Raw genomic sequence first — 11,299 nt, forward strand, 5'->3', positions numbered from 1 at the left:
TCTTCCTGATTATTAACTGGGCTTAGATCCAGCACTTGAGGCAGGACTTTAAAAAAAGAGCGTAAAGAGGGGGTGATTTTCGAAGCACTGTTAGTTGAGACTAAAGTCTTAGCCCCTTCTTGGCTGTTTTTACTGATTCTTTTATTTCCCCTCCCTTTGGCTTTCGTTCTTGGCAGGGGCGGGGACAGAGGACTCAATTGCTGCTGTTGTATGAGACACTGTCTCTAAACCAGGGGATTCTGGTAGCTGTAGTAACAACTGGCTGACCCTTTTAATTTCTTTTAGATTTTTAACTAAAGAGTTGAGGTTACTTGCCACCCCTGATGAGGTGCCCTTGCTACTGTCCAGACTTGATTCCCCCGATCCCTCCAAATGCAAGGACAACCCCACCCGCGGTGCCTTGCTGTCACAAGTGTTGCACGTTGCTGAGCCTCCGGCACCAGCTCGCGCCTGGGACTTGCTAATGGGCTCAGACTGCTTCTGTAGCAGCTGAACCACTGCGCCTCCGGAGCCCACGCATTCAAGTCTGCCTCTAAGCAGACCTCGCGCCGAGCGACCCCGGCGAAGCTCCACGGCTGCTCTGCTCCACGAACTCTGGGGGGCGGAGAGCTGCCGGAGGGCAGGGTGAAACACATCCGAGGTGAAACCGGCTGACACGGCAAGGGAAAAAAAACAAGCCGGCAATCCTTTTCTTTACACTGCTGCTGCTCCGACTCCGCTCACCAGTCCCAGCGGCTTCAGTCAGCGGACTCCGCGAGACCGGGGGGCAGGGCAGCAACACCCCCAACACCTCTGGAGCGGACCTGGCCTGGCGAGGGGAATCGACCCGGCAGCCTCCGACCTCCGACCTTGCTCCGCTAATCCAATCCGACGGCGGTCAGTCCGGCGGCTTAGATCATCACGCCGAGTCAGGTAGGGGGAACGAAGAAAAACAACGGAAACTCAAAAGTGCCCAATCATCGTTCAGAGCGGAGAGGAGTGCTTCCCCATGTCAGAGGAGCTCAGATGACCAGCGCGCGCACCGCACTAGCCTGCGGCCTCCATGTTCTCCGGAACTTGGCCACGTGTCGCACACTTCCACTCTTGTACTCAACATCTCTTACACACAACTGCTCTTCGACTCACAGTTTCTTGCACACATCTACTCTTGGACTCACCATCTCTTGCACACACCCACTCTTCAACTCATAGTCTTTTGCACATATCCACTCTTGTACCCTCCATCTCTTGCACACATCCACTCTTCAATTTTACAGTCTCTTGCACACATCCACTCTTGCATTCATCATCTTTTGCACACATCCACTCTTGTATTCACCATCTCTTGCACTCACCTGCTCTTCAACTCAATCTCTTTCACACACCCACGCTTCAACTCATAGTCTCTTTCGCACGTCCACTCTTGTACTCATCATCTTTTGCTCACACCTACTCTTCAACTCACAGACAATTACACATACCCACTCTTCAACTCACAGTCTCTTTCACACTTCCAATTTTGTACTCACCAACCCTTGCTCACACCCACTGCTCAACTCACAGTCTCTTTCAAACTTCCACTCTTGAACTCAAAATCTCTTGCTCACACCCACTCTTCAACTTAGTCTCTTGCACACACCCATTCTTCAACTCATTGTATCGTGAACACACCCACACTTGTACTCACCATCTCTTGCATACGCTTACTCTTCAACTCACAGTCTCTTGCACACACCCAATCTTCAACTCACAGTCTCTTTCACACTTTCAATCTTGTACTCACCATCTCTTGCTCACACCCACTGTTCAACTCACAGTCTCTTTCACACTTCCACTCTTGTACTCACCATCTCGTGTACACACCCACTCTTCAACTCACAGTCTCTTGCACACACGCACTTTTCAACTCATTGTCTCGTGAACACCTCCACACTTGTACTCAACATCTCTTGCATACACTTATTCTTCAACTCACAGTCTCTTGCACACACCCACTCTTCAAATCCCAGTCTCTTTCACACTTTCAATCTTGTACTCACCATATTTGCTCACACCTATTGTTCAACTCAGTCTCTTTCACAATTCCACTCTTGTACTTACCATCTCGTGTACACACCCACTCTTCAACTCATAGTCTCTTGCACATACACACTCCTCAGCTCACTATCTTTTGCACACATCCAGTCATGCGCTCACCAGCTCGTGCACACACCCAGTCTTGCACTGCCCATCTCTTGCACACATCCACTCTTCAACTTACAGTCTCTTGCACACATCCACTCTTGTACTCACCATCTTTTGCAAACACCCACTGTTCAACTCACAGTCTCTTTCACACTTCCACTCTTCTACTCAGCATCTCTTGCACTAACCTGCGCTTCAACTCATAGTTACTTGCACACATCCAGTCTTAAACTCATAGTCAATTGCACACTTCCACTCTTGAACTCACCCTCTTTTGCTCACACCCACTCTTTAACTTACAGTCTCTTGCACACACCCATTCTTCAACTCATTGTCTCGTGAACACACCAACACTTGTACTCACCATCTCTTGCATAAGCTTACTCTTCAACTCACAGTCTCTTTCACACTTCCACTCTTGTACTCACCATCTCTTGTTCACACCCACTCTTCAACTCAGTCTCTTGCACATACACAGTCCTCAACTGACCATCTCTTGAAAACATCCTGTCATGCACTCACCAGCTTGTGCACACACCTAATCTTGTACTGTCCATCTCTTGCACACATCCAGTCTTAGACTTAGAGTCTCTTGCACGCACACACCCAATGTTCGACTCATAGTCTCATTCACACTTCCACTCTTGTACTCAGCATCTCTTGCACTCACCTGCGCTTCAACTCATAGTTACTTGAACACAACCACTCTTCAACTCATAGTCTATTGCACACTTCTGCTCTTGTACTCACCAGCTCTTGCTCACACCCACTGTTCAACTCACAGTCTCATTCACACTCCCCCTTTTATACTCACCATCTCTTGCACACACCCACTTTTCAACTCATAATCTCTTGCACAAACACATTCCTCAACTCACCATCTCTTGCACACATCCAGTCATGCACTCAGCATCTTGTGCACACACCCAGTCTTTTACTCTCCATCTTTTGCACACATCCATTCTTCAACTTACAGTCTCTTGCACACACCCACTCTTGTACTCGCCATCTTTTGCACACATCCACTTTTGTACTCAGCATCTCTTGTACTCACCTGCACTTCAACTCATAGTTTCTTGCACACACCCACTCTTCAACTCATAGCCTCTTGTACACTACCACTCTTGTACTCACCATCTCCTGCTCACATCCAGTCAGGCACTCATCATCTCGTGCAAACAACCAGTCTTCTACTCTCCATCTCTTGCACACATCCACTCTTCAAATTTCAATCTCTTGCACACATCCACTATTGTACACATCATCTTTTGCACACGGCCACTCTTGTACTCACCAGCTCTTGCTCACACCCACTCTCCAACTCATATTCTCTTGCACACATCCACTTTTAAACTCACTGTCTCTTTCACACTTCCAATTTTTTACTCACCATCTCTTGCTCACACCCACTCTTCAACTCACAGCCTCTTGCACACATGCACTCTTCAACTCATTGTCTCGCGAACACCTCCACACTTGTACTCACCATCTCTTGCATACGCTTACTCTTACACTCACAGTCTCTTGCACACACCCACTCTTCAAATCCCAGTCTCTTTCACACTTTCAATCTTGTACTCACCATATCTTGCTCACACCTATTGTTCAACTCAGTCTCTTTTACAATTCCACTCTTGTACTCACCATCTCTTGTACACACCCACTCTTCAACTCATAGTCTCTTGCACATACACACTCCTCAGCTCACCATCCTTTGCACACATCCAGTCATGCGCTCACCAGCTCGTGCACACACCCAGTCTTGTACTGTCCATCTCTTGCACACACCCACTCTTCAACTTACAGTCTCTTGCACACATCCACTCTTGTACTCACCGTCTTTTGCACACACCCACTGTTCAACTCACAGTCTCTTTCACACTTCCACTCTTCTACCCAGCATCTCTTGCACTCACCTGCGCTTCAACTCATAGTTACTTGCACACATCCAGTCTTCAACTCATAGTCTATTGCACACTTCCGCTCTTGTACTCATCAGCTCTTGCTCACAGCCACTGTTGAACTCACAGTCTCTTTCACACTTCCACTCTTGTACTCACCATCTCTTGCACACACCCACTCTTCAAATCACTATCTCTTGCACACATCCAGTCATGCACTCACCATCTCGTGCACACACCCAGTCTTGTACTCACCATCTTTTGCACACATCCACTCTTGTACTTAGCATCTCTTGCACTCACCTGCACTTCAATGCATAGTTTCTTGCACACACCCCACTCTTCAACGCATAGTCTCTTGCACTCACCATCTCTTGTGCACTCCCCCTCTTCAACTCACAGTCTCTCGCACACACCCACTCTTCAATTATAAGACGCTTTCACACTTCCACTCTTGTACTCACCATTTCTTGCACAAAACCACTCTTCAACTCCCAGTCTCCTGATGACACTCACTTTTCAATCCATAGTCTCTTGCACACTTCCACTCTTGTACTCACGATCTCTTACACACACCTGCTCTTCCACTTATAGTCTCTTGCACATACCCACTCTTGTACTCTCCATCTCTTGCACAACTCCACTCTTCCATTTTACAGTCTCTGGCACACATCCACTCTTCTACTCATTCACTTTTGCGCACATCTACTTTTGTACTCACCATCTCTTGCACTCACCTGGTTTTCAACTCAGTCTCTTTCACACACCCACTCTCCAACTCATAGTCTCTTGCACACACCCACCGTTGAACTCACAGTCTCAGTCACACTTCCACTTGTGTACTTACCATCTCTTACACACACCTGCTCTTCCACTCATAGTCTCTTGCGCACATCCACTCTTGTACTCACCATCTCTTGCACACACACACTCTTCAACTCAAAGTCTTTTGCACACATCCACTCTTGTACTCACCATTTCTTGCACTCACCTTGTCTTCAACCCAGTCTCTTCCACATAGCCACTATTCAACTCATAGTCTCTATCACACTTCCAATTTTGAACTCACCATCTCTTGCTCAAACTCACTATTCAACTCACAGTCTCTTTCATACTTCCACTCTTGAACTCACCATAGCTTGCTCACACCCACTCTTCAACTCACAGTCTCTTGCACACATCCACACTTGCACTCACCATCTCTTGCTCACACCCACTCTTCCACTCACCACCTTTTGCACACACCCATTGTTCAACTCACAGTCTCTTTCACACTTCCTCTCTTGTACTCAGCATCTCTCGCACTCACCTGCGCTTCAACTCATAGTTACTTGCACACACCCACTTTTCAACTCATAGTCTCTTGCACACTTCCACTCTTGTACTTACCATCTCTTACTCACATCTGATATTCCAGTCATAGTCTCTTGCACACATCCACTCTTGTACTCACCATCATTTGCACACACCCACTCTTCAACTCATAGACTCTTGCACACATCCACTCTTGTACGCTCCATTTCTGGCACACATCCACTCTTCAATTTTACAGTCTCTTGCGCACATCCACTCTTGTACTCTTCATCTTTTGCACACATCCACTCTTGTACTCACCATCTCTTGCACTCACCTGGTTTTCAACTCAGTCTCTTTCACACACCCACTCTGCAACTTGTAGTCTCTTGCACACACCCACTGTTTAACTCACAGTCTCTGTCACACATCCACTCTTGTACTCATTATCTTTTGCACACATCCACTCTTGTACTCACCAGCTCTTGCACTCACCTGGTCTTCAACTCAGTCTCTTTCACACACCCACTCTTCAACTCATAGTCTCTTGCACACACCCACCGTTGAACTCACAGTCTCTGTCACACTTCCACTTGTGTACTTACCATCTCTTACACACACCTGCTCTTCCACTCATAGTCTCTTGCGCACATCCACTCTTGTACTCACCATCTCTTGCACACACACACTCTTCAACTCATAGTCTTTTGCACACATCCACTCTTGTACTCACCATTTCTTGCACTCACCTTGTCTTCAACTCAGTCTCTTCCACATAGCCACTATTCAACTCATAGTCTCTATCACACTTCCAATTTTGAACTCACCATCTCTTGCTCAAACTCACTATTCAACTCACAGTCTCTTTAATACTTCCACTCTTGAACTCACCATAGCTTGCTCACACCCACTCTTCAACTCACAGTCTCTTGCACACATCCACACTTGCACTCACTATCTCTTGCTCACACCCACTCTTCCACTCACCACCTTTTGCGCACACCCATTGTTCAACTCACAGTCTCTTTCACACTTCCTCTCTTGTACTCAGCATCTCTCGCACTCACCTGCGCTTCAACTCATAGTTACTTGCACACACCCACTTTTCAACTCATAGTCTCTTGCACACTTCCACTCTTGTACTTACCATCTCTTACTCACATCTGATATTCCAGTCATAGTCTCTTGCACACATCCACTCTTGTACTCACCATCATTTGCACACACCCACTCTTCAACTCATAGACTCTTGCACACATCCACTCTTGTACGCTCCATTTCTGGCACACACCCACTCTTCAATTTTACAGTCTCTTGCGCACATCCACTCTTGTACTCTTCATCTTTTGCACACATCAACTCTTGTACTCAGCATCTCTTGCACTCACCTGCGCTTCAACTCATAGTTACTTGCACACACCGACTTTTCAACTCATAGTCTCTTGCACACTTCCACTCTTGTACTCACCATCTCTTACTCACATCTGATCTTCCACTCATAGTCTCTTGCACACATCCACTCTTGTACTCACCATCTTTTGCACACACCCACTCTTCAACTCATAGTCTTTTGCACACATCCACTCTCGTACGCTCCATTTCTGGCACACATCCACTCTTCAATTTTACAGTCTCTTGCACACATCCACTCTTGTACTCCATCTTTTGCACATATCCACTCTTCAATTTTACAGTCTCTTCCACACCCACACATGTACTCATTATCTTTTGCACACATCCACTCTTGTACTCACCATATTTTGCACTCACCTGGTCTTCAACTCAGTCTCTTTCACACACCCACTCTTTAACTCATAGTCTCTTTCACACTTCCACTCTTGTACTCACACTGGTTGCTCATACCCACTCTTCAACTCACAGACAAATGCACATATCCACTCTTCGACTCATAGTCTCTTGCAAACACCCACTTTTCAACTCACAGTCTCTGTCACACTTCCACTCTTGTACTCACCATCTCTTACGCACACCGGCTCTTCCTCTCATAATGTCTTGCACACATCCACTCTTGTACTCACCATCTCTTGCACACACCCACTCTTCAACTCATAGTATTTTGCACACATCCACTCTTGTACTCATTATCTCTTGCACTCACCTGGTCTTCAACTCAGTCTCTTTCACACACCCACTATTCAACTCATAGTCTCTTTCACACTTCCACTCGTGTACTCACATCGCTTGCTCATACCCACTCTTAAACTCACAGACAAATGCACATACCCACTCTTCGACTCATAGTCTCTTGCAAACACCCACTCTTCAACTCAGTCTCTGTCACACTTCCACTCTTGTACACACCATCTCTTACACACACCTTCCCTTCCACTCATAGTCTATTCCACACATCCACTCTTGTACCCACCATCTCTTGTACACGCCCACTGTTGAACTCACAGTCTATTTCACACTTCCACTCTTGTACTCACCATATCTTGCACACACCCTCTCTTCAACTCAAATATCTTGCTCACACACACTCCTCAGCTCACCATCTCTTGCACACACCCAGTCTTGTACTCTCCACCTCTTGCACACATCCACTCTTCAAATTACAGTCTCTTGCACACATCCACTCTTGTACTCATCATTTTTTGCACACATCCACTCTTATACTCAGCATCTCTTGCACTCACCTGCACTTCAACTCAGTTTCTTGCACACATCCACTCTTCAACTCATAGTCTCTTGCACTCTTCCACTCTTGTACACACCATCTCTTGCTCACACCCATTCTTCTACTCCCCACCTTTTGCAGTTGCCCACTGTTCAACTCACAGTCTCTTCCACACTTACACTCTTGTACTCAGCATCTCTTGCACTTACCTACGCTTCAACTCATTTTTACTTGCACACATCCACTCTTCAATGTATAGTCTATTGCACACTTCCACTCTTGTACTCACCAGCTCTTGCTCACACCCACCGTTCAACTCACTGTCTCTTTCACACTTCTACTCTTGTTCGCACCTTCTTTGCACATACACACTCTTCAATTCAGCGCCTCTTGAACACATCAAGTCATGCACTCACCGTCTCTTGCACACATCCAGTCATGCACTCACCATCTTGTGCACACATCCAGTCTTGAACTCACCATATCGTGCATACACTTACTCAGCAACACACAGTCTCTTGCACACACCCACTCTTCAACTCATAGTCTCTTGCACACTTCTACTCTTGTACTCACCAGCTCTTCCACACACCCAATTTTCAACTCAGTCTCTTTCACACTTCCACTCTTGTACTCACCACCTTTTGCAGACACCTAGGGGCCCATTAGGAGGTCGGGCGGATTGCCTCCGCCAGGGTAGCGGTGGCCACCGCCACCCTGGCGGAGGCAATCCGCCCGACATCCTTCCCTGCATTCCCCCCCGCCATATTACGATGGCGGAGTGGACCGCAGCTGTCGGAAAGACCGCCCGCCTGTTTTCCGCCCCGGTCGCATAGCGGCCGGGGCGGAAAAGGGATAACATGGTGGCGGTGTCTATCGGACACCTCCAGCCATATTAGAATAGGCATTTCTCAATGCCTTTCCGTGGCGGCAATGCCGCCACGGAAAGGCATGCGGTGTTCACTCTGGGGGGCCCCTGTGGGCCCCCAGAGTGACGGGCAAAGGGGGGTGGCACACGGGGGGTACCTGTGGTACCCCCCTTCATTTGCATAATCGCAGCGGCAGGCACCGCGCGGTGCCTGCCGCTTCGAGTATGCAAATGCGTGCATTTGTTTTTCACATTGTGGCGGGCGGTGCAGTGAGCACCGCCCGCCACAATGTTAATTTGTGGAATGCGCCCGCCACAGTGGCGGGCGCATCCTAATGCCAATGTCGGGACCCCCGCCCTTTAGGCGGGCAGTCCCGATGTCCGTTAGTGTGGCGGGCGGACTGTTTCCGCCTGCCATCCTAATGGACCCCCTAATGTTCAGCTCACAGTCTCTTTTACACTTACACTCTTGTTCTCAGCATATCTTGCACTCACCTGCGCTTCAACTCATAGTTACTTGCACACATCCTCTCTTCAACTTACTGTCTATTGCACACTTCCACTATTGTACTCATCAGCTCTTGCTCACACCCACTGTTCAACTCACAGTCTCTTTCACACTTCCACTCTTGTTCTCACCATCTCTTGCGCCTCTTGAACACATCAAGTCATGCACTCACCGTCTCTTGCACACATCCAGTTATGCACTCACCATCTCGTGCACACATCCAGTCATGCACTCACCATCTCGTGCACACATCCAGTCTTGAACTCACCATATCTTGCATACACTTACTCATCAACACACAGTCTCTTGCACACACCCACTCTTCAACTCAAAGTCTCTTGCACACTTCTACTCTTGTATTCACCAGCTCTTGCACACATCCACTCTTCAACTCACAGTCTCTTCCACACTTCCACTCTTGTACTCAGCATTTATTGCACTCACCTGCGCTTCAACTCATAATCTCTTGCACATACACACTCCTCAACTCACCATCTCTTACACACACCCAGTCATGCACTCGCCCGCTCGTGCACACACCCTCTCTTGGACACAGGTTGCTCATCATGGTACCGTTTTTCTTGACCCGCGGCTATCCAACGTCTCTCCAGCGCAGCACTGTTGGCCCTACAAACCTTGCTCTCGAGCAAAGCCTGCCTTACATCTCCGATGCCCCGGGACTGGCCAGTCAGTCGCAGACTCAGTACCTTGCTCCGTCAGCCTTCGGTTCACGATCTCCATTCCCAGCTCGATGGCCGGCTGCACAGTGTGCAAGGTCCAATCAGACTCATTGTCATCCAGAAGCACCACGTTGAGTGTCACCAGGCCGTTCTCCGGGCACCGACCCTCTGCGGGGGGCAGCAGGAACAGGAGGGGCACGCAGAGCCATGGGAGCGGTCCTCCCGAGTCCATGTCCACTGAGATCTGTGGCTCGCCACCTCCTACGCAAGATGGAAAACTCCAGAAAATGGGAGCGGCCGAGGTGGGGTGGAGGATGGGACACCACATGAAAGAAAAGGAGAAGTGGTCCCGTCCAGGGATCGATACAACTTCCCTTTTGTTCCATCTCTGCTCACCCTTCTGCGCCTGAAGCCCTCTGTGTCAACAGCCACCTGGAGCCGGTGCCCAAAGGTCGCGAGATGCTCTGTTTGCGCACAGAAAGGTAAGTCGTAAAACCAGACACGATATTCACACCTCACATGATAAGGATGTGGAGAATGGAGGAGGAGGGCTCCTGAGAGACTGGGAGAGGAGTGGAGTAAATAAAAGCCCACGTGCATAAGGCGACACCAAAATGAAGTACTTACGTAATTACACATCACCGTCATTTATTTCTATTATTCATTTATGTTCCCCTGTATGGCACAGCACTTTGCTGGTGCTGTGTTGAGGGGTCTGTTGGTGCTGTTTCTAAACTATGTGATTCCTCACAATGTTCAAACAAAGTTCACAGCAATAACTGGTCCACCGCCATTTTAAGGTGGCCAGATGGCGGTGAAATATTTACTACCCCAGGTAAATATAATTAGTGAGGGCTGAGGGATTTAATGGGCCCAAATTACTACTGTGGGGTTGAATTTTGGGTTGAACAATAATTATTGGTTATTGCACCCTTGTTTTACCCCTGACAGACTGAGGCGGCTCAAACCTATCGACATTTATCGGTGGTGAAGGACTGAAAGAGGGTAAATAATGCGGAATGTGAGATACGCATTTTATGATTTTTTTAAATACATTTGTTAATGTTTAATAACAAATGTATTTTTAAAAATGTTTTTGTTCTCTGTAGAGAACTAAATCAAATAAATTAAACTTGAGCTTGGATAGTTTATGATTCCCTTCCAAGTAAAACACTCAGAATATGAGGTATTTCTGACTCCGAGTAAATACCTGAGTGTGAAGTCTTTGCTCAGGGTACAGGATTTAAC

General features: G+C 47.7%; 1 protein-coding gene across 1 annotated transcript in view; it reads right to left on the bottom strand.

Annotated features, from left to right (window-relative positions):
- LOC147747979 (guanylyl cyclase C-like) overlaps positions 1 to 10,465 on the bottom strand; it is a 501,196-nt gene extending 490,731 nt beyond the window's left edge. The window contains exon 1 of the mRNA XM_086957493.1: positions 10,079 to 10,465. Within this exon, the coding sequence (XP_086813619.1) occupies positions 10,079 to 10,379 (301 nt within the window). The 5' untranslated portion in view covers positions 10,380 to 10,465. The remainder of the gene's footprint in view (positions 1 to 10,078) is intronic.
- Between the last annotated feature and the right edge of the window lie 834 nt (positions 10,466 to 11,299).

This window comes from Lissotriton vulgaris, chromosome 1_1 (genome assembly GCF_964263255.1).
Source record: "Lissotriton vulgaris chromosome 1_1, aLisVul1.2, whole genome shotgun sequence".
In the NCBI taxonomy this organism is placed as follows: domain Eukaryota; kingdom Metazoa; phylum Chordata; class Amphibia; order Caudata; family Salamandridae; genus Lissotriton; species Lissotriton vulgaris.